General features: G+C 32.9%; 7 protein-coding genes across 14 annotated transcripts in view; 4 read left to right on the top strand and 3 right to left on the bottom strand.

Annotated features, from left to right (window-relative positions):
* The window catches only part of LOC101510604 (nitrate regulatory gene2 protein), a 4,022-nt gene extending 3,283 nt beyond the window's left edge, over positions 1–739 (top strand). The window contains exon 5 of the mRNA XM_073369313.1: positions 1–739. This exon is cut by the window's left edge and continues 9 nt beyond it. Within this exon, the coding sequence (XP_073225414.1) occupies positions 1–376 (376 nt within the window). The 3' untranslated portion in view covers positions 377–739.
* An 816-nt stretch (positions 740–1,555) lies between these two features.
* Positions 1,556–2,625, top strand: LOC101510277 (uncharacterized). The gene is made up of 2 exons (XM_027334483.2): positions 1,556–1,983; positions 2,439–2,625. The coding sequence occupies exons 1-2, from the start codon at positions 1,691–1,693 to the stop codon at positions 2,515–2,517; spliced, it is 372 nt and encodes a 123-aa protein (XP_027190284.2). The 5' UTR covers positions 1,556–1,690; the 3' UTR covers positions 2,518–2,625.
* Positions 2,626–4,275: 1,650 nt separating this feature from the next.
* On the bottom strand, positions 4,276–5,287 carry LOC101509739 (group 2 truncated hemoglobin 3-1). 2 transcript variants are annotated; one of them, XM_073368905.1, is made up of 3 exons: positions 4,994–5,287; positions 4,789–4,892; positions 4,276–4,683 (listed from the first exon to the last, which is right to left on the bottom strand). In XM_073368905.1, exons 1-3 carry the CDS (start codon positions 5,188–5,190, stop codon positions 4,439–4,441), a joined length of 546 nt encoding a protein of 181 aa, XP_073225006.1. In that variant the 5' UTR covers positions 5,191–5,287; the 3' UTR covers positions 4,276–4,438. The 2 variants fall into 2 exon arrangements, with proteins under 2 accessions (XP_073225006.1, XP_004501195.1); XM_004501138.4 differs by having other exon boundaries at positions 4,762–4,892; positions 4,994–5,281.
* Positions 5,288–6,487: 1,200 nt separating this feature from the next.
* LOC101509412 (uncharacterized) lies at positions 6,488–7,797 on the bottom strand. The gene has a single exon (XM_004501137.4). The coding sequence runs from the start codon at positions 7,731–7,733 to the stop codon at positions 6,609–6,611; it is 1,125 nt and encodes a 374-aa protein (XP_004501194.1). The 5' UTR covers positions 7,734–7,797; the 3' UTR covers positions 6,488–6,608.
* A 2,374-nt stretch (positions 7,798–10,171) lies between these two features.
* LOC101510932 (serine/threonine-protein kinase AFC3) lies at positions 10,172–13,841 on the top strand. Of its 2 annotated transcripts, XM_073368903.1 has the most exons (12): positions 10,172–10,451; positions 10,530–10,656; positions 10,861–10,887; positions 10,974–11,127; positions 11,247–11,295; positions 11,686–11,800; positions 11,970–12,061; positions 12,148–12,295; positions 12,843–12,907; positions 12,993–13,090; positions 13,271–13,373; positions 13,459–13,841. In XM_073368903.1, exons 1-12 carry the CDS (start codon positions 10,359–10,361, stop codon positions 13,594–13,596), a joined length of 1,209 nt encoding a protein of 402 aa, XP_073225004.1. In that variant the 5' UTR covers positions 10,172–10,358; the 3' UTR covers positions 13,597–13,841. The 2 variants fall into 2 exon arrangements, with proteins under 2 accessions (XP_073225004.1, XP_073225005.1); XM_073368904.1 differs by lacking the exons at positions 10,172–10,451; positions 10,530–10,656; positions 10,861–10,887; positions 11,686–11,800 and having other exon boundaries at positions 11,028–11,127.
* Positions 13,842–15,456: 1,615 nt separating this feature from the next.
* Positions 15,457–19,054, top strand: LOC101511241 (pentatricopeptide repeat-containing protein At2g20540). Of its 6 annotated transcripts, none has more exons than XM_027334354.2 (5): positions 15,457–17,302; positions 17,416–17,453; positions 18,311–18,447; positions 18,548–18,651; positions 18,733–19,054. In XM_027334354.2, the coding sequence occupies exon 1, from the start codon at positions 15,542–15,544 to the stop codon at positions 17,201–17,203; it is 1,662 nt and encodes a 553-aa protein (XP_027190155.1). In that variant the 5' UTR covers positions 15,457–15,541; the 3' UTR covers positions 17,204–17,302; positions 17,416–17,453; positions 18,311–18,447; positions 18,548–18,651; positions 18,733–19,054. The 6 variants fall into 6 exon arrangements, with proteins under 6 accessions (XP_027190155.1, XP_073225280.1, XP_004501203.1 ...); XM_073369179.1 differs by having other exon boundaries at positions 17,406–17,453; positions 18,559–18,651; XM_004501146.4 differs by having other exon boundaries at positions 17,406–17,453.
* A 720-nt stretch (positions 19,055–19,774) lies between these two features.
* On the bottom strand, positions 19,775–22,004 carry LOC101512216 (tRNA (guanine-N(7)-)-methyltransferase). The gene is made up of 2 exons (XM_004501147.4): positions 21,861–22,004; positions 19,775–20,856 (listed from the first exon to the last, which is right to left on the bottom strand). Exon 2 carries the CDS (start codon positions 20,839–20,841, stop codon positions 20,074–20,076), a length of 768 nt encoding a protein of 255 aa, XP_004501204.1. The 5' UTR covers positions 20,842–20,856; positions 21,861–22,004; the 3' UTR covers positions 19,775–20,073.
* Positions 22,005–23,454: the final 1,450 nt, after the last annotated feature.

Raw genomic sequence — 23,454 nt, 5'->3', positions numbered from 1 at the left:
GGAAGAGATGAAGTTAAAGGAGAAATGCGAGGAAACTCGAAAGGAATTCTTGAGGAAAAACCAAGCTTTTGAGGAATGGTACCAGAAGCATTTACTAAGGAGAGGGCCCGATGATGCAGAGAGAGGAGAGGAAGGAAATACTAACAATCCGCTCTCAGAGAAGCAATATGTCGTCGGGAGCTTGCAGAAGAAACTAGAAGAAGAAACTGAATCTCACAAAAAACTGTGCGTTCAGGTAAGAGAGAAATCCCTACAGAGTCTCAAAACTCGGTTGCCTGAGCTCTTTCGTGCACTGTCGGATTATACTCATGCCTGTTATGATGCTTATGAGAAACTGAAGTTAATCATACAATCTCAAGGTGGTGGTGTGGCATAACAAGCTTTTTCTGTTCTCTTGTGAGAAAGTTTGGTTATATATTTTTAAATCTATGTTCTGATGCATCCTCACAAGAAAAGCAGCATACATGTTTTAACTTAACATGCTGATTTATATCAATCTTGTGTGAAAATTTTGCCATAGCTAGCTCTTTAGTTTTAACCATCCTTGATGATGGAAGCACATTGTACAAGTGTTCACTTATGTGCCTTAAGTTAGGGTTTCGTAGGGCAATATTCATTTTTCAAGTTCAAAATTCTAAAGCTCATCTGAACTTTAAGTTAGCTCTATGCTGTGTGACTCATTATGATTATGATATTGATGTGTATCTATATCACAAAGTGCATTCACATTATTACATTATCCTTGACTAATGAAAATTGAAAGATGGAAACGGAATCTCAACTTTAGTGGCTGTATGTGGTTTGGCAGTAAGTACACTGACAGAATAAGTTAAAATCGTCAATTATGTTCAGCGTATTATCCATGTGAATCTGATGAAAGCAAAATATTTTATATAATTTCTCAAGTGGTGAAATAAGAACTATATATTTTCTTTCATAGTAAATATATTGTTTTCTGCTGTTAGTCATTTTAAATTTTATTTATATTTTTTTACCTTTGAAAATATACATTTTGTTTTTTTTTTGTAGTCTTACAAATCTTTTATATTAAAATTGGTCTTTTTAATATGTATAATATTTATTTTAGTCTTTACATAACATATATAACATATATTGAAGGAATTAAAATCAAAACATTTGCAAGGACGGATAAAATAAATAATTACTACAACTATAAAAAAAACATGCATAAAAGTAGTATTTACATATTTAAATCTAAAATATATTATAAAGTCAGATTAGATTAGTGTGTAGTCAGTCTTAATAAAATATCACAAGCCTACATTTCCAAGGTTGGCGGCTGCAAGTGTAAAACACCGACTCATTCTGCAGTATTTCTTTGACACTTCAAAACTCTAATTTTTTATTTTGGCTTTAAACCAATGGCTGTTTTACATTACACGAGTCATTTTTTCTTGAATTCAAAGTGTCTAAATCACCTACTTAATTCCATGGTTGGCCATCCCAATCCTAATTACAATTGTATTATATAAGAGATTAGTTATGGATAAGATTAAGGATATATAGTTAATAGTTTCACACGAACAAAGAGACTTAACAACTACCTTCAAAAACTAGTTAGTTAGACATTGGAAATTAGAAAAGCCTATAAAAAAAAGAAAGGAAGCTAAAAAATTTCATGCACACAATAGCTTCAAGTTTATGAAGGAAAATTTTGGAGTAATAGAAAATGGATATGAAGAAGAATTGGTTTGGTTCAAGAAGTGAAGCAAGGTTAGGTAGGAGCTACACAAAGCCACACTATGATACCAATTCATCAAGCAACTATAATGGTAAAAAAACAGTGTGGCAGAAGATTTGGAGAAAGATGAAAAGAAATAAGAAGAAAGTTTTCAATTCTTCTTCTCCTACTTCTTCTACAGTGGATGATGGTGTGTATGATGAAGAAACATATTCAATGAACTTTGATCAAGGAACAGGGTGGATGGAACCAGATAATCTTCCTCGTTCATTCTCAGCTCGGTATGCTGATCCATCTAGGATCTTGCCATCTAAACATTTATTAGTCTGATATGGTTACAAATGTAAAACAAACAGAAAAATATATTTTTTTCATTCTTCTCTTGATTTCAGAGTTCATTTTTCTTCCTCTTCCTAATTTTTTTAGCTTTGCACAATCTGTGTGTATTCATGGATATTTTGCTTATTCGAGATACCAATTTGAATCAACTAATATTTTTAGATAAATGATATTTTGACAATAAAAATATAATGGTAGAGATATATTTTACATTTGTCTCTAAATATATAATTTTAGCAAAAGAAAAATATAAAATAATTAAATATGTTAGATAAAAGAATAATTAATGTAATTGAGTGAGATATATAAAAATATACAATCTCTCAATAGGATCCTCTATTTTTTGGTAAAACAAAAATATTTTCGTGACCCTTGATTTTTTTCCTTTCTTAAACAGGAATATAGAAATGGTAAACGTTTTGAGTTCAATGGGTTGTGTGATATCAACTTGTGGATTTTGTGTTTGGTCTTTCTAGCACTGCAATAACGATTTACTGTTCAAAATTGAATTCATTGTCGCAGTGAAGGAAATTAAACTTCAGCAGACAATAACAATAATAATTTGTTAAAAAAATTTACGCTAAGGTTGAATGTTTCAAATTGTTGTGCCTTACTAAGTAAATAGGAAGATTGTGACGCAACAAAAAAAAAAATGTAACCAGGTGCTAGCCGAAAGGTTTGAAACTTTGTGTACTAGATCATTACACTGTGTGGGATAAGATCCTCTCTATTTTTTATTATTTCAATTTCTTTAATTATTATATGTACACATATTAAAAATATTAATTGAGATGTCCATTTCTTTTAAGAAATGAATAGATTATCTATACGTGGAGGGTTCTTTGTGGTGCTGAAAGTTGAAGGTACATTTTAAATAAAACAAAATGTAATTACCAAAAACCTTAATATAAGATCAAGTCCTTGACATTAGAAATACAACTCCGATAACAAAAATGTACATCGATCAATTTGGTTCAAATTTAAATGAAATATATCTCATCTCCTTTTTTTTCTCTTTATTTATAAAAAACCAAAAGGAGTTCTAAATAGAAGAATAAAATAATAAACAGGACTTCTAGTAAAAAAGAAACAATAAAAAAAAAAGTGTCAGCATTCAATAACGGGCTCCATCTAAATGTTCATGCATGTACTGGAGCTCTGGGCCGGCCTTACATAACTGTAGGCCTAAAATAAATGTTGAGGTCCCTTGAGTAAAATCTAACATAATTAGACATTAATAAAAGATAAACTTTAGAAGAAATAGGCAAAATAAATTATTTGCAGCTGGAAATTAGGAACCTCAGCCATTAGACCATAGATTTTTTGGCATACCAATTTTTGTATTTTTCAAATATACTAACTTAAAACATTATAAGGCCTGAATTCTTTGCTTTAATTGTGTAAGAGTTGGACGACAAATAATGAAATATTATTGAGATGAGATACATCAATAATCTGAGTGTGAAACATTTTTTTTACTTTGTGAAACTAGTTTGTTATTTGGCGAGTTTTTGAATGTTGACCAAAATAATATTGAACTGGATTAGAGCTTCAATTAGCGGAGATCCATATTCAATTTTCATGATTCAGAGGATGATGACAAGTTCCAGTTGAAACATTGGTGTTTGTGTTATTTGTAAATTGTGAATGTCTCTTAATCTAGTAGATAATATGTTATTTTTGAATTTTGAAAAAATAATTTATGCCACCGACAATATTATTGGGTTGAGTCGCGGACTAGGTAAGGCACCGCTCAAATTGTTGTGCAAGACATACCATCAACCACGAAGTCCCTAAGATAAAACAATCCAGATCATTGTATCGGATTTCTACTGCACCGTAGAAAACCGTTTTAGAATTTCACTCACAATACAGCAGTCGAATGACTACCACTCATAGTATGACACTAAGACCATTCAAAAGAAATAGAAAAATGAGAAGAGAGAAAAACCTCAGATACGGATAACTTTTGGTGTGTTTTTTCAACTGAGAAGAACATTGTATTTATAGATGAAATTTGTAACTGGATCAAAGAGAAATGTGCGATCCATTAAGTCTGATTCACTAAACGTAGTGCTCTGATATGTAACATTTGACCATAGAAACGTGCGCATATATCATCATTTAATATATTTAATAGCATCATCATTTCCAACTTAATAAAATATAAAAAAAAATGCATATATTTAATATATTTTGTTATGGTGGGGGGAAGTATGGGCTAGTAGTAGATGTATTCGTGTATGTCTTGGATTCATTAATCAATATTGTTTTTGTTTGATACAGGAACATCAATAATTATTGATGCTTGATAGATTTAAAAAAGTATATACATAAACAGTATATTAAATAATTGATATCTGATTGTTGTCCCTTTTACAGAAAGAAAAATGAATGCTAAAAGTTTTTACATGGGTGGCTTCCAGCTGCATCCTTGCAAGGATGAAGGTTTTGATTGTTTTGCTGAACTCCAGCAACAAGAAAATATGCAGTGTGCCTGAAAAAGTTCATCATGATGATCTTGGAATGATGATCTATATCTGAAGTGTTTTCCAATGCTTGTTTCATGTGATGTAACCACCTCTCCGCAGCTTCATGTGTCATAGGAAATTCTCGATGCCGAGCAATTAGAGCAGGATGTCCTGTTATGTAAAGTATCAACAAAGGTTTCAGCTAAACTCATCTTTGAAATTTGTAAGCAATCAAATTAATCATTAGACCTCTTCTTTGAGAATAGAGAGGAGGACCTCCCATTCTCTGTACTAGGAATTCATATTGGTTTTGAATTGCCTTTTCTTTCTCAGAGCTTGCAAATATTGAACGAAACCACTCCTCCTCTTCATCATACACTCTACAGCACACAACCATCATCATGAATTTAATTCATCAATAAAGTATTATTATAAAAATCTTTGACACATAGGAGTTTGAAATAACTAAGTTGATTAGAACCTGTTGTAGAAATTGGTAGAAAGGTTTAGGAAAGTTTGAAGGCCTAGCTTTTGAAACAAATTGGTGTCGTCGATGAGGAAAGCATGCTCTGTCTCAACACCACTCCATTCAGATGCCTTCTGTTGCAGACTCTGCATCTCTCTCTCTCTTTCTCTCTCCTTGTGTGTGTTTGTGGCATATTTAATATTAACCAACATAACATTCTCCAATTATATTAACGATATTTAACTATAGTTTGCGTGGATTGCACGGTTTTCGTTGAAATGAGAGAGTAGGGGTCACGGTCCATTAGTTACTTAATTTATTTTTTATGGCAACTATGATATGAACTATAAACAATATTTAAAGGAAAACCAGTGGGCGCTGCATGCGTAACATTAACAATGTCGTTTTGGAATCAACTTTTATTTATTTTCACATTATTGGATCCTCAAAATAAATTATTTATGCTGATTTAATTTCTTTATATTTTGTATAAAATTATTAAATCTGTCACATGCTCAACTATTTTATGAGAAACCAGCAGCATTCAATTATATTAAAATAATTTTTGGTTAAACCATTGACATAATTGAAAAATAAAATTTCTTAAAATTGTTGGTTTAGTTACTCGTAAGATAAGGTGGGTCCCGGAGTATTCCCACCTTAATTATATTCATTCATTCTACTTGGTTGTCAAACTTTGGAATCCTGTGTCCCTAGCTAGATCAAAGACAGTCTCTACATATTTGCAATGTTGCACTATAGGAAAAATCCAAATTATTCCTGTAACAATTTATATATGATTGAGTCTAAACGGAGTAGCAAAACACGCATAGTAAAATATACAGGAGAGGGTACATTGAATAACAAAGATGAGCATAGTATCCCTTAAATTAATTACCCTGTCTCTCTCAAAAGACCACAAATAAAGCAGACATGTTAGAGTGCATCTTAATTTCGTGAATTATAGAAAGTCAAAATGAATGGGTCCTTCCTATTAATTTGAATTTGTTTTGTTGTATATAGCTGATGAAGCAAAGTAGCATTAAGAGCAATCAACGAACCACACTGACAGTCCGTACAGGGGGCTTCAATAATTCAAGTATTTGTCTCATGCTTCAGTCACACCACTACTCTATATATTCTCATTTATTTCTAAATCTTCTAGTATTAATGTACCAAAGATTATTACTGTTTTATATGTAGTAGTAGTAGTATTAACATCATTAATAATCTTATATGTAGTACAACAAAGACTAATTAATCCTTAACTTTTTTCATTTATATATATTAAAGAACAGGAGTAGTACAATGTAATAAATGAGAGAGCATCACATAAATACAAACTTCATATAAGCCAAGCCATGTTTGACAAAGCAATTTTGTGATCTCAAAAAAGGAAACTAAGTAATGAGATCGATGTTTGAAGGAATGACATAAACAGAAGAGATAGGCAAGCTTACACACACCAAAACTATTATTACAGAGGATTATTATAAGCCTTGTTTCCAATGAAAATGCTCAATAGTAATACTACTAATTAACAAAGAAGAGAAGAGTAGAGAAGTGCATTGACAGGTTTATGCAGAAGTTCAAATAAAACAAATAATATATGAATGACGTAGTATCAGCACTAGCTCATACCACCGCCGACACCAACTCCAAAGCCACCTCCTCCACCAAAACCACCACCTCCACCAACTCCTCCCCCAACACCTCCCCCCTTTCCAAATCCACCACCAGCTCCAAACCCTCCTCCAACACCTCCCCCTATACCACCACCGCCGCCAAAACCACCTCCTCCACCCACACCACCGCCTCCACCAACTCCACCTCCAACCCCACCACCTGCTCCTGCTCCACCTCCTATACCACCTCCATCTCCTGCCCCTCCCCCTATACCACCACCAATACCATGGCCTAATCCACCTCCACCTCCTGCCCCACCACCAATTCCACCACCACCTCCTGCTCCTCCACCAATGCCACCACCACCGCCTGCCCCTCCCCCTATTCCACCACCAATACCATGGCCTAACCCACCTCCACCACCAATGCCTCCACCACCTCCTGCACCTCCCCCAATTCCACCACCAACACCATGACCTAATCCTCCTCCACCACCAATGCCACCACCAGCTCCAGCCCCTCCACCAATACCATGACCTAATCCTCCTCCACCACCAATGCCGCCGCCACCTCCAGCCCCTCCACCAATACCATGACCCAATCCTCCTCCCCCACCAATGCCACCTCCAACACCATGACCAAGACCACCTCCTGCTCCACCACCAATGCCGCCACCAACACCATGACCAAACCCACCTCCTAAACCCCCACCAGCACCTGCTCCTCCGCCAATGCCACCACCACCCCCAAGTCCACCTCCACCTCCTAGACCACCACCAGCACCAGCACCTGCTCCTCCACCAATGCCACCACCAACACCATGACCAAGCCCCCCACCAGCACCACCACCAAATCCTCCACCTCCTCCTACACCCCCACCAATGCCACCTCCACCACCAAAACCACCACCAGCACCTCCACCAAAGCCACCTCCACCTCCAACGCCTAAACCTCCACCAGCACCAGCACCAGCACCAAACCTTTTTCCATGTCTGAATCCATGACCAAACAAATGTGGGGGATGAATGAAATGCTTGTCATCATCATCATCCTTAACATGTCTAGCATCAGCAGTACTAGCAAGTAATAGAATATTGCACAATGCAAACACAACCAAAAAATGTCTCATTGTGACTGAACTGAAGAAATGAATAATGTGTATTGAAGTGAAAAGTGAGAAGTGAGGTTATATTATATATTACTATTACTCAACTGCCACATTTCAAAGGAGTAAATGACCCTCACCTGTCTTTCTCTGTGTGATTTAATACCCCCAACTGTCCTCCTCTTCATCATGCACGCTTTCTGCACAATCAACTCATCATATATGCTTTTGGCATTACTATATTATGCATGCAAACGGGCTTTTTTGTTTTCACCACTTGCCTTCTACTTTTCCTTTTTATTTCACCAATACTATTTTCTTTCCCTCTTTCTCATCTTTAATTAATGCATTCCACTCATAACCATTAATCATTCAACCATCTTTCTATCGATCCATTCATTCTTATATATATATATTAGACTTTTCATCATCGTTCTTCTAATTATTATTTCTCGCGATATAAATCTTAGTGCAGCTATTCATATTCATATAATCACTACTCTCACATACAATTTTCATATATCATTTTTTTTTATCAAGAATAGTAACATGCATGAGAGAATTTGAATAACAACAATTATAGGAAGGGATAATGGATTCCATATATAAGAGAGGGAATCAGAATATGGAATTGCATGTGATGTCAATCTTTCTCTTTTCTCTCTATCTCGTCGGTGCATAATTGTACTTGTTTCTTTCATTAAGTCTTTCTGTTTCTCCTTTCTAGCCTATATGCCAGAAGTTTAATTCATTCATTAATAATCAACATCACTATCTCATACGGTATGTACAATTCAAATAACAATACAAATAATAACTTTATCATAAATCAATTCTAATGGTTCTCTTATGATTTTAAAAACAAAAAACAAAATTATAGAATACAAAGTCATCGTATAATTAATTTTACATCTCAATTCTGTTGACATCTCAACATAATCATCTATCATTTGCGACACTCTAAAATCTTATTAAAAATAATATAAAAAAATACAAAATATTTGAGAAAACTATACCAAAACCTAAGAAATAATCATTTGACATACAAAATATTGTCTCATTAAAGCATTATTTGGAAAAGCCATAGAGATAAATATCACATATATTGGATAGTTTTGTCTAGTGATTAAATGATAGATATTGAATGGTTTGATGTATTCGATCTCCATTAATGTCATTAAAATAAAATAAATGTAAATTATAATAATAAATATTAAGTTTAAAATTTCGCCTAAATTCTTAGGAACTTTAAAATTAAAAAAAAAAAAGTAAAAATTTTGACTTTAAAAATATTGTCTCTTGTGAAAGTAAAATTATCTTATTTTTTTATTACAATTTTATGCTCGTGTAAATGTTGATAACCTTCCAAATAAAGTTATTGAAAGTACGTGCAATGTCTGATTCTTTTGTGGGAGGACAAATTAGTCATGGAAATGAAGGAGGTAGAAAAATTACGGAGCTTAGAGTTAGATGTATATGGACATTGTTATATTATTAATTTCAAAATATAATTAGTTCCTTAAAAAAATAGTTACAACGTGAAATCATGCCACAAAATAGTGAATTTGTAAAATATTACATTTTTATGTTCAATTGTTCGTATTAAACCCCCTGCCACCAACTGTCTAATAGGAGTGTACGGTATAGTCTATGCTACGACAAACTAAGACCATATCATTTTTTTTTTAAATAAACAAACTTAAAAATATATATAGATAAAAAGGTAATATATTATATAAAAGATCTTTTAAGTTTATCAAAAATAAAATTTATATTTAAATAAATATAAATAATATTTTTTATATTTAAATATAATTTTTAGTTATTATTTTTTATTTAATATTTTTTGTTATTTTTTGAATTAATTTTTTTTATCTTTATAAATAATGTATGTTAGTATTTGTCTCAATCACAATAAAAATTATAATAATATTTAGTTATTGATTTTTTTTAATAATTGTCAATATGCATCTGTTTTGATATATATTATTCTTAAAAGTAAAAGACATTTATATAAATTTTATAATTTTTATCTTGTTCTTGTTGATATTGTACACTTAACTTTAAAATTCATTTAAAATTAAATTTCAATATTTTCATAACAATAATTATAGAGTTATTTAAAATGATCAAAATTATATTTAAATTTAATTTTTTTATTATATTATAATAAACTCATTAATTATTTAAATTTATTATAATTAGTTTTTTCTATATTTAATATATTATAATAAAATTAAATAGAATTAAAATTGAAATATGATGTCACGTTAAATCTTTAAAAAATACTCAATTGTTAATAAAAATTTGAAGTGGTGTAGGAAAATAATGATTTCTTACTAAATATTAATATAAGAAAGAGTATGTACCGTTTAATTCTAAATAATATTCTATTTTTATTAATGAATGAATGAATTTATTTATAGAATAAAAGGAAAGGATATATAAAAAAAGTGAACCCTAACGGCTTGTTTTGGTTTCGCGTGCTTCGTACCTAGACTCGAATTCTCTCTCCCCTGTCTCTGTGCAATTACATTCTTCATTCATCTTCCCCACAACAACTATCTTAATTCGTTTTCAAACTTGAATTCTAATTTTTCTCAGAAACTTTCGTCGCAGATATGCTTTTCAGCCATTAACTCTCCCTGCATGTCAATGCTATCATCTATAATGGAAAGGGAACGAACACGCAAACGTCCTCGTCTCGCATGGGATGCAGCCCCTCCTCCCTCACTTCCACAGGTTAAATTAATCTCCTTCCATTTCTCTTTATTTTCCTTAATCCTTCTTTATTTTTAATAATATAATTCAAAATTTTAGGCACATAAAACTTTGGCGGTTGTTGGCGAAGATGGAATCGAAAAAAAGTATGCTTCGCCTCCAAGGAGAGATGATGATCGTGATGGACATTATGTCTTTAATCTCGGCGAAAATCTCACACCTAGATGTAACCTTTTTTTGTTTGTTTGTATTTTATAGCATTTTATTTAATTATTATAATTATGATGATTAGAAACCCTATTGTTAATTTGGTTTTATTCTTTGTGACTTGATGCTTCATATGTTCCTAGGGTTTTTTTTTTGTTTTTCTTTCTCAATTGTGTTTTTGAAAGAACTGGTTTGAATATCTTCTTTTAATAATTTTGAACAGATAAAATTCTCAGCAAAATGGGTGAAGGTTAGCGGTCAAGTGTTCTCTGAATACAAGTTTAAATTTTTATTGTGACTGTGCTTGTGTCATTCAGCATATTGCTAGTGCTGTAGGCACCTTTGGTCGAGTTTTGGAATGTTGGGACCGTCAAACGAGAGAATATGTTGCTATCAAGGTAATTAGAAGCATCAAGAAGTATCGAGATGCAGCAATGATCGAGGTTGATGTGCTTGAACGTCTGGTGAAGAATGATCTCGGATGCTCACGGTATAGTCATATAATTCCTGCTAGAACTTGGTTACTAATGTTGTTGTTGTTGTTGTTGTTTTTTTATATTAAGAGATGACTGATATAAATATTTACTCCATCAAAATTATTATTTGCAGCTGTGTACAGATCCGAAATTGGTTTGATTACAGGAATCACATATGCATTGTAAGTAGTCATACTATATTTTCTTTCATCAAAATGTTTTCCTGGATTTACAATATTTCGTTAGTTTGGTTTGATAAAATTTGGTACTGTGGGTTGGATTAAATTTTTCATTATTGTGCAAATAGATGTGATGATTGAGATAAAAAATCGGTTAGTTTGTTCTCCATGGGCGCATAGTTTCTAGTTCTTCTGTGGTGCATGTTTTTTTAATTCAGGAAGGATAGGTGATTTATCCCTATTTATGTTGCCGTGTAACTTGACTTGATAAGTTCAGCTATAATAGATTATTAGATTATTATTATAAATAACATATGTCCGTGTGGGATTTATTCATAGATCTGGAATCTGAGTGGAAACATTCCTTTCAACGCATTTTAATGGTGTTATCAGGTCTTTGAGAAGCTTGGACCAAGCTTATTTGATTTTCTAAAGAGAAATAAATACTGCCCATTCCCTGTGGATCTTGTTCGTGAATTCGGACGACAGCTTTTGGAATCTGTAGCATGTCTGTGGATTATTCTTGACCTTCAGTTTATTCCTCATGTTTTATTCTTATATTTATTGGTTATACATCAACATCTTTCTCCTTAGCTTGCTTAGTTTGTCCTAGGATGCAGTGTTTCTTTGTTGTGTCTGCTTACTTTAACATGTTTCTCATGCCTTGTCATATTCAGATATGCATGAACTACGGCTAATTCACACCGACCTGAAGCCAGAAAATATACTTCTTGTTTCTTCTGAATATGTAAAACTTCCAAGTTGTAAGGTATTTAGCATTTTCGGATTAAAAATAACTACATCTGTAGATTTGTTATAACAATATGTTTAAGGAAAACTATTTGATTTGTCCAGAGGGTTTTGTCGGATGAAACACAATTTAGGTGCTTGCCCAAGTCTAGTGCTATTAAGCTGATTGATTTTGGCAGTACTGCATTTGCTAATCAGAACCATAGCTCCATTGTTTCTACAAGGCATTACAGAGCACCTGAGGTTATCTTAGGTAATGAGATATGCTTTTGATTGATGAGATTGTGTTGCTTTACTTGTTTGTCTATTCCTCTGTTCAGAGTAAATGTGTAACATAGTAAACATGTGTTGCTTGAAAATGAAATTTTTTAAGGAAAAATGTTGATGAGAAATATTTTGATCTGTTAAAAATGTTTCCAGTAGCTGCATCACATCACTGATTAAATCTTCCGATATCATTTCTCATTTTCTCTTATTATCGTGGATCTTTGGTGTTCACTATGTCGTTTTTTCCAAGCCCTTTGTACTGTATTGATTGACATTTTTCCTATTTATATTGTATTGTCATGATGAATACCGAATTGTTAGTATTTTCTTTAACACACTTCAGTGGCTGTTTTATTTCTTCTCTCGAGTTGACGTTATGAAAAATATGGAAATGCCAAATCTATTTCTTGTTGATATGTGAAATTATATGAAAAAATATAAAAATATGTGAAATTATTAAGACTGTTGGGTTTATCATATAATAATTTATAGTGATTAATGTATTCTCACATGCATCTGAAATGATATTCCAGGTTTAGGGTGGTCATCCCCGTGTGATTTGTGGAGTGTTGGATGCATTCTCATCGAATTATGCACGGTTGGTCTTCCATCTATCAAGATGTAGGCATGGTTTGAATCTAGAACAGCTGGTCTTAGCATTTTAACTGTGGAACTTTTGTCAGGGAGAAGCATTGTTTCAGACACACGAAAATTTGGAGCACCTGGCAATGATGGAGAGAGTTTTGGGACCTCTACCAGAGCATATGGTTCGGAAGTCTAAGTAAGTAATGAATTTACAGCATGTTCTGTAAATTTCTTTTTCCTTTCAACTAATTGTTTTGGGATACATCCGGTGTATTGTAAGTTATCGATCTCCGACTGGATGATTATATTATAATTGAATGTACTAAATTTATTTAGTAACATCTTTTAAATATATTTGCTTGACAATATGTGGCAGGGGTACAGAAAAATATTTCAAGCGTGGATCACGACTAAGATGGCCTGAAGGAGCTGTTTCAAGGGAGAGCATAAATGCAGTGAAGAAGCTTGGTCATCTTAAAGTTGGTTTTGTTATTCCTTATCAGTAGTTGGGCTTGTCTTGAATCAATTATAACTAGTGATGACCAAATATTATTCTTTATGCAGGATATTATATCACGGCATGTAGAGTCCTCAAGGTCCTCCTTAACTGATCTGTTACATGGCTTATTAACATATAATCCGGCTGAACGTTTTACTGCTAGTGAAGCCCTTGATCATCCCTTCTTTAGGATTCCAACTTAAGAAGCTAAATGCCTTTTGTTGGTGGAATGAATGACTTTCATTTTAGCCAACCGCAAAAATGAAATTCTCAAATCCTAAGGTCATTTGGCTGCGATTTTACAGAAGCGTACAGACTGTAGCTCTAATATTAACGGGCAGTGGCGCTATTTTTACTGGGAAAACAAACATGTACTTAATGATTATTGGTTGCATTTATAATTTTTTGCAGCGGGTTACTCGTATTTATAATACTCCTATTTTTATCATTATTTGTTTTCATTTTACTCTTTTTTTTTTGTCTTATTCAACCAACTAACCATTATTGCAATGGATGGGTGGTATGAGCACTCCATTCTACTGAGAACCTACTTCTGAATTATGTTGTGCTCGAGAAGGTGAAAAGTTAAAATATTGTCTAGAACATAACTTTTGCACATTAAAAGGAAGTCATAAACGTGCTGCAAAGAAAGTTAAAAGGGAACGCGCGTATGTGATTAACTGATTTAGAGCAATTTTTTCTTTTGGTATATGATTTAAGAGTAAAATTTTAGGGTGCTGCAATGTTTACCAAGAAAAGAGGGTTTCTCTTATATTTAATATCAAATGCAATGCATAAATTGAAAAAACAAAACTTCGGCTTATGTTTATGTTTGTCATCACTATGAATTTTTCAGAATAATGATAAGCCACGTTGATTTTTAAAAGCTACAAATTGTAATTTTATAAAAATTACAATTATTGGTCGTAATTTTGACAAACTCTCCATGATATTAAACTATGCAGAGGATGTTAGTATCAGAAAAATTAAACTATCATCAATGATATTAAAGTTACACTATGTAGAGGATGTTAGTATTAGACAAATTAAACTATCATCAATATCAATATAGATTATATAGAATATCACTGATGTTTTAGGTGAATGTTTATCTAATTCTTCATTTTTTTTTTAGTTTTTATCAAATTCTAATTTCCAGATACTACTGGATACTTTGTTGGTGGTATTATGTAGTAACTCTTTTATAAGTGTTTTTTTTTTACACTTATAGTTTTTTCAGAGTTTCAAATACTCAACCTAAACCTCACCTTTTTGTTTTGTTCAGAGAGATTAAGTTAGAATGATTAAATGCTAATTAGTATTAATATTACAAAAAGTACACGTGGAACCCACACAATCTATTTAAGCTCTTTTTTTTAACTCCCTACTTCCTAAGTGAATGAGATATGAGTAATTTAGAGTTCGGTCAAAAGATAAGTAACGTATTTCTAACGCTTTGTCCTTAACTAAAGTCTATTAACCACTAAAAGTTTAATCACTTGATTATTTAACGTGTGCTTGGCTCAACGGAGGAGAGGAAAGGAATTTTAATGGAAGAGAGGGAGAGAGATTTTAATGATTGTGTTTGGTTCAAGGAGATAAGATGAACCTTAAATGATTTTAAATGAATTTTAACTTTTAGGAGGTGAGGGAGTCAAAATTCATCCCATAACTTATTTGATTCTTCTTTTGAGTGACTTTTTATAACTAATATACAATTAAAAATCATCTTCTTCGTTGAACTAAACACAAAACATTAAAAATTCATCTCCTCCCCTTGATAAAAATCCATCAGCCTCTGTCAAATCGAACGAATTTCAAATTCTCATTTAAATCAAGAAAAATATTTGATGTGATGAACACTTAAATACTTATTTAACACATTTACAAAGAAAAAAAAATGAAAAAATAGTGATGTTATGAAGAGAAATAAAGAAAAAATATAACTCGAATGAGTGTATAAAAGTTAAGCATGTTTAATGATTTGATGACATGTCATAATCCAATTATAATTCAAAAACAAATATATAAACTAATTAAAAATTAACGTGTCTTTTTCATTAGATATGCATATGCTACTCAAAAAGACCATGCAATCATATTCATGTATCCTGCAAATAACAAACGTTAATTCATGATTAATCATCAATGGGAACCATTTTCATAAGACAACTCGAAAACCGTTACGTCGCGTCGTTGAAAAGCTGCTTCAGAATAGCCCAACTGAAGAAGATTCACGCTCACGTCGTAAAGCTTTCACTTTCACAGAGCAACTTTTTGGCCACAAAAATGTTGGATTCATGCGACAACATGGGCTATGTAGGTTACGCTACCTTGCTCTTCCAACAACTCCTTCATCCAAACAACTTCTCCTATAATGCTATCATCAGAACTTACACCCACAATCGACACCATTCCTTAGCAATCACTATCTTCATTCAAATGCTCGCACATTCAACAAAATCATCTTTTCCAGATAAATTCACGTTCCCATTTGTGGTAAAATCATGCGCGGGGATTCTGTGTCACCGTCTTGGTATGCAGATTCACGCGGTAGTTTTCAAATTTGGGTGTAATTCACATAATATAACAGAGAATGCTTTGATTGATATGTATACGAAATGTGGGAATTTGACCAATGCGTGCCATGTGTTTGATGAAATGACTCATCGAGATGTGGTTTCATGGAATAGTTTGATATTTGGGTATGCGAAATTGGGACAGATGAAGAGTGCAAGGAAGCTGTTTGACGAAATGCCTTTTAGGACAATTGTGTCTTGGACAACTATGATAACTGGGAATGCTAGAACAGGATGCTACGGTGATGCATTGGATATTTTTCGGGAGATGCAAATGGTGGGTATTGAACCTGATGAGATTAGTATTATAGCTGTTTTGCCAGCTTGTGCACAGCTTGGAGCTCTTGAGGTTGGGAAATGGATTCATATGTATGCTGACAAAAATGGGTTTTTGCAGAAGACTGGTATATGTAATGCATTGGTTGAAATGTATGCTAAGTGTGGTTGTATTGATGAAGCTAGGAGCTTGTTTGATCAGTTGGTTGAGAAGGACGTGATTTCTTGGAGCACCATGATTGGAGGGCTAGCTAATCATGGAAAAGGTTATGCGGCAATTCAACTCTTTCAAGAAATGCAGAAGGCGCAAGTTACTCCTAATGAGATAACCTTTCTTGGTGTATTGTTGGCTTGCTCTCATGCAGGCTTGTGGGATGAGGGGTTGAAATATTTTGATGTTATGAGAGTGGATTATCATATAGAGCCAGAAATTGAGCACTATGGTTGCGTCGTTGATCTTCTCGGACGCTCAGGACGCCTTGGTCAGGCTCTTGACACAATATTGAAGATGCCAATAAAGCCAGATTCGAGGATATGGAACTCTTTGTTGAGCTCTTGCAGGATTCATCGCAATCTTGAGATTGCTGTCATTGCAATGCAACAGCTTTTGGAGCTTGAGCCAGAAGAATCTGGGAACTATGTTTTGCTCGCAAACATATATGCAGAACTTGGAAAGTGGGAAGGTGTATCAAATATTAGGAAACTCATAAGAAACAAGAGGATAAAGAAAACCCCAGGGTGTAGTTCGATTGAGGTTAACAATGTGGTTCAAGAATTTGTTTCAGCTGACAACTCAAAGCCATTTTCACAAGAGGTCTTTGAGATCTTAGAAGGGCTCGCTTTACACCAAACTAGAACCAGTGACTTGATGGAACATGTCGAAGATGATGCTGATAATAGTTCACCTTTGGTCAAGTTTGGGAATGTTGGGAATGCCAAATCAGAGAATGTGTAGCTATTAAGGTAACTAAAAGCATACGAATTACCGTGATATGGCAATGCTGGAGGTTGATGTGCTTCAGATTCTAGCATAGAATGACGTGGAAAACTAACGGTACAGATCCTATAGAGTTATATAATGCCCAGTAGAATTTGGCTGTAGGTTTTTTATATGAAGGGGTAACTAATATTTACTCCATCACAATTATTATATGTAGCTGCGTGCAGATCCGAATTTAGTTGATTACGAGAATCACATATGCATTGTAAGTACTCTTATAATATTTCTTTCATCAACGTACTTTCCTGGATTTACCTTATTCTAGAAGTTTGTTTGATAAATTTTGGTACCGACAAAGTTGCATTACTGTGAAAATGGATGGGATGATTGGAATTTTAAAAAAAATTGATTTGTTTTTTTTTTCTTCCATTGGTGTGCACATGTCTCTGTTGTTTTGTTCTGCCTTTTCTCTTTTAATTCAGGAAGGAATGTTGATTAATCCCCACTTATGTCGCAAGTTGACTTGCTAAGTTCGGCTATAATAGATTTGTATGTGTATATATGTCCATGTGGTACTTATTCATAGATCTAGTAACTAGGCAGAAATGTTCATTTCAATGTATTTTGATGGTGTTATCAGGTCTTTGAGAAGCTTGGACCAAGCTTCTTTTTGGGTCAATGGACCAAGCTTATTTTATTTTCTAAAGAGAAATAATTTCTGCCCATTCCCTGTGGATCTTGTATATATATTTGGACGACAGCTTTTGGAATCTGTAGAATGTAGCATGCCTCTGATTGCTCTTGTTCAGTTGTTCTTCTATTGATTCCCCAAGTTTTGTTTATTTCCCTTGGTTTACAAATAAACAAATATATTCCCTGAATGCAGTGTATCTTTGCTGTGTCTGCTTACTTTATCTTGTTTCTCATGCATTATCATCTTCAAAAATGCATGAACTACACTACGTCTAATCCACACTGACCTGAAGCTAGAAAATACTGTTTGTTTCTTATGAATTTTAAAGCTTCCTCTCTGCAAGGTACTTGGCTTTTTTGGTCGCAAAAATATGACATTTATGGACTCATTATAATATATATTTAAGTTAAATTATGTGGTTGGTACAGAGGGTTTCATCAGATGAAAACACAATTCAGGTGCTTTCACAAGTCTAGTGCTATTGATTTTGGTAGTGCTGCATTTGACAGTCAGAACCATGTTTCATTGTTTCTGTAAGTCATTACAGAGCCCGAGATTATCTTAGGTAACTAAATATGAATCATTGACTAGCTGATTCATTACAATTCAGAATACTAAATTTCTGCAGTAACATCTTTTAAATGTATTTGGTTGACAATATGTAGCACGGTTGTAGAAAAATATTTCAAGTGAGGATCACGACTAAGATGGCCTGAAGGAGCTGTTTCAAGGGAGTATAGATGCAGTCAAGAAGCTTGGTTCTCTTAAGGTTGGTTTTGTTGAGCTTGTCTTAAATCAATTAATGTGTCTGTATTGTAACTTGTAATGACAATTATTATTCTTTATGCAGAATATTTATCACGGCATGTAGAATCCTTATGGCCCTTTTGAACTGATTTGTTACATGGGTTATTAACATATGATCCGGCTGAATGAATTATTGCTCGTGAATCCCTGGATCATCCCTTCTTTATGATTCCAACTTATGAAGCCAAATCCCCTATGTTATGGAATGACTCCCATTTCAATGATTATCAGTTGCACAGTCTACAGTTTTGCTTTACATGTAACTACTGGAGCATTTATAATTTATTGTTGTTGCTCATTCTTTGTTATTTTTTTCTTTCTTTATTTGATATACAAGTTATTTTGATAATTCACCTTTTTTAATACTGTCCTGCTCATTATTTGTTTTGTTTAACCACACGATTTTGCATTAGAAGAGTTGTGATGTGCTCGTGAAGATTATAAGTGTAAAATCTACTAAGAATACCAAATTCGTAGAACATTTTGCAATGGTGCTATGGTTGCAAGGCTCTTTGGGACATCATCAACATAAATTTCCATATTGTCATTTTCTACTAAGAATACCAAATCACAAAATCACTATTTGGCGACTCCCATTTGAAATTAAAACGCTGAAGCAAAGCTAAAAACTACTTGCGACCACTGGATCTTTTTAACACTTTTTACTTTCAATTCCAGCTCAATTTAGGGGCAGCTGATATTCATTACTCTAGTATGCAGAATGGATCCAAACAAACTGTACAAAGATTGGGTTTCTTTCCTAGTTAACTTTAATATCTCTTAACGAAGCTTGCTAGCCAAAGGTTATTTAGCTGTTGCTTTCAAAAAATTATTATCTATCTAAAAACAATAGAAAAAAGTCAAAATTTTAACCTATTAACCCATACTAATACTACAATTAAATTAGCCTTAGGATGACAATATTAGCATAGCAACAACGAGATGATTACCGATAACGATAATCAGATATCAATTAGTCTAATACACAGCTTCGATTCACCAGAAGACACAGGCCAGAGAAATAAATATTAAAATGCTGTAAACTGATAAACAGAACGCAAGCAAGTAGTTAAGGAACAAACAAATTAATGAAAGAATAAATATTCCTTGTAGTTTCTGTGAGGCTTCTTTCCATTCTAAATGCCTTAGCCAGGGAATATCATAAGGCATTAACATTGCGAAAGTGAATAATCATATTGATGGCAAATATTAACGAACCAAAACTGTCACTGTTGACTACCAAACAGGTTGAATCTTGAACTACACTGCATGATATCAATTAAGTTCTACTCAACACGAAAATAAGTACATGCACAACAAGTAAAAAATACAAAGACCAAATGATTCTTTGGATTTCCAGCACCTTAAATTAAGCAACCAAAGTCTAGGATATTTGATCAGATGGCACAATGCGTCTGAATACAGCCTGGAAAGTTTGTCCTGCATTTCTAGCAACCTTTTGGCCTTCTTCAGTAGCAGAGGTTAAAAGCTTAACAACTGGATCTGCTTCAAGTTCTTTCTCGGTCAACGGTTCAAACAAAGGGTGATTCTTCAAACAAGATTTCATCCAATCCCCAAGTTCTTCCACGTCTGTTATTGTGTATATAATTCCACCAACCTCAAGAACATAAGCATACTCGTCTAGTAAGAATGGGCTGATAACCCGACGGCGATGATTCTTCTCTTTAAAATGAGGATCGGGAAACAGGAAGAACATCTTTGAGAGTGATCCTTTCTCAAAGTGATTGGGAATGTACTTCATGGAGTTAGTCCGCACCACAGAAACATTTTGGTATTGACCTGGATTTGCTACCCTTAAAGACAAAATCCGTTCCTTGACATACTCAGTCACTTTATCTCTAAGTTCCATTCCAATCATCAGTGTTTCTGGGAACAAAGTGGAAAGACTGATTAGCAGCCCTCCAAAACCACAGCCAATATCAGCAAACTGGATCTTTCTGGAACTATCAGACTGATCAGACGAGGGAAAGAACTGAGGATAATGGAGAGAATAGTCAACATGACTGGGTGATATCGGCACAGGGAAGTGGGAGTCGCTTAGTGGGTTGCTGTGTGCTCTTGCTCGATAGAAGCGCTTCCGAGGCAATCCAGTTGACTTGCTGTGAGTTGGATTTACCCCAGTCTCAGGCATGCTTGTTTATTCAAACTGCAGCATAGTTAAAGCAAGAATCTTCAGTATAAAGAGGATACACTAATGATTAATAAATAATCATATTTTCAATTGTGAGTTGTAACAAATACATAATTATAAATACCGAGAAAAAGGGTTGTGAGTAAATAACAAGTCTCCATCACGTGTCATTAATTGTGAGTAAATAACTAGGTTCCAACGATCAAATGATGAATATGGTGAAGATCAGACACTAATATCAAGTAGATATCATAAACTAAAATCATGACAACCAGGGATCAAAGAATATACATCCATAATTAATTTCTAACTTAAGTATAAGATCTAATGATCTGTTGAACAGGCCTTTAAAAACGGACAAAATATAAACATATGAAAGAATCAATTCCTAGTAACACATAAACACAACATTATCCTCCCAAAATAAAGCAGAAAGCATTAAACTAACTTAAAGGAGGTTGAAATCGAATACTAATATAGGAACATAGGGATTTAGGAGAGACATAAGGTGGTTTGGTGGTTTAGGGGAAGAACATAGGGATAAGAAGGTCATGAGTTCAACTCCCCCTCTAACAAAATTAAAAACTAACAACTATCATTGGTCGTTTCAACAAAAAAAAAAATTGAATAATTTAGGCTCAAAATTCATTATGAATCGTTGCAGACGGTCAAGCCATAAACTAATTATAATAGTCTACGATTCCTGAACAACACAAGTTACAATAACAAAGAAACCGACTTCGTTCCAATGCTTTTCATATTCTGTTACGCTTATTGATAGTTAAATAAAATAAAAATGGGCACCTATTGCAATAAGGAATTATGTCGAGCATGTGGCGTGCATGGAAACATACAAAATGTTCCGCACAGAATAGTAGTACTCCTGATTGAAAATTAGTTACCATTTTAATAAAAATTGATCCTATGTCGAAGTTAAATGAGAAGGTAGAAAAATCGTAAGTAACAAAAACATTACAGAGAATAAGAATAATAGATCGCAATGAGATAAAATAGATTACCTTATATTACTAAAGAGAAAGATATGGAATGGAGTCACTTTGAGGAAGCAGCAGTTTCAGCGGCGACGAACGACGATAGAAAGAAAGGGAGGGAGGGAGGGAGGGAAGGGAACACCAAACACAGTATTTGGGCTCATTTGTTATTGGGCTCCCACTATAACTTTACCTGAAATAAGGAAATTATTTTCACACCCCCGCATGCCCTTAGAACTACACTTCTGTTTTTTTTTTTTTTACATGGTAGAACTATAATTCTAAAAACAATTATGAGTGTAAATATTTGGTTTTTGGATTTTTTTTCTTATGGAAAAATGTAGGGGAGAGAATGATGTCAAAGTTTAAAGTATAAAAAATCTTGCGTTTGACTAACAATCTAATATATTTTTTTTTGTTGGATTCAATATTTATTTTTTACTATTAGATTAAATCATTAAAGTTATATTTAATTTGATTCAATAATACAAAATTTCTCGCCAAAAGTTCAAACCAATTATTACTGGTAGGACGGTTTTGATTAAGTTTTTACAATTTTTTTTGAACGAAATCCAAAATAAACTTAATAGATGGATAATGAAATAGTTTGGTTTAGATCAATTAGATCGACATTTTTAAAAATTTAAGAATTTTATTTTAAAAAATCTATAAGTTACCATTTTTATAAATACTATAAATTTTTTTATACCATCAAAATAAATACAACAAATCTTTTATACTAATGGATATTGAAACAGTTGAATGGAAATAAATAATTTCAAATTTATTGAAAAATTTAATTAAATACAATTAATCTTTTTGAACTCCTAAATAATATAAGTGTGTTATCAAAATTTTATTCATAGAAAGATTAAATAGTAAGAAAGTGAACTATATTTATTTATATTTAAAAATAAAAAAGATGAGTACTTTTTATACATACTTAAAATTGGAGACAATATATCTTTAAATAAATACAATTATTTTTTAAAAATTAGTTATTTGCACAAAACAGAACTATTTTACATATAACATAACATGTGAATGTGATTATTAAGGTAATAGTAAATTTCACCACTAATCGACTAGTTGTTCACATTCATTATCCGGTTTTATAGCTTGCAAAGAAACTAGTACCGAGTTCTTATTAAAAATGTGTTAACTTTACATTGATTAAAAGATTTGATTAATTACATTTAATTATTTTAATGTAATTAATTAAAAAATATATACTTCTGAAATTGCTCTTCACGAGCATTTATTCTATAAAATAAAATTTATATACTTGATGACAATATTTGTTAAGTGAAGATGATTAAATTTACTTATAATTTAAATTGTGATTTGTGAATGGAGTATTTATTTATTGAATTGGTAATATTGCCATGACATAAATATGTAGTGGCAAGGGAAAGATGGTCATTCTAAAATCAAGTGTCTACATATCTTTCTTGGCAATTTGTCGTGGCAAATACTTAAATAATCACAAGATTTAGACACACATAAAAATATGTATAATTTAATAATATGAAAAATACAAAATCTTTAATTTTTTTTTAAATTTTTATCTTTTTCATTTTTGTGTGTAGTTAAATGATCTTATATTTAAAATCGTGTGACC

Source organism: Cicer arietinum, chromosome 5 (genome assembly GCF_000331145.2).
Source record: "Cicer arietinum cultivar CDC Frontier isolate Library 1 chromosome 5, Cicar.CDCFrontier_v2.0, whole genome shotgun sequence".
NCBI classification, from domain to species: domain Eukaryota; kingdom Viridiplantae; phylum Streptophyta; class Magnoliopsida; order Fabales; family Fabaceae; genus Cicer; species Cicer arietinum.
Note: the sequence above shows the minus strand (reverse complement) of the source record. Positions and strands in the feature narration are given on the sequence as shown.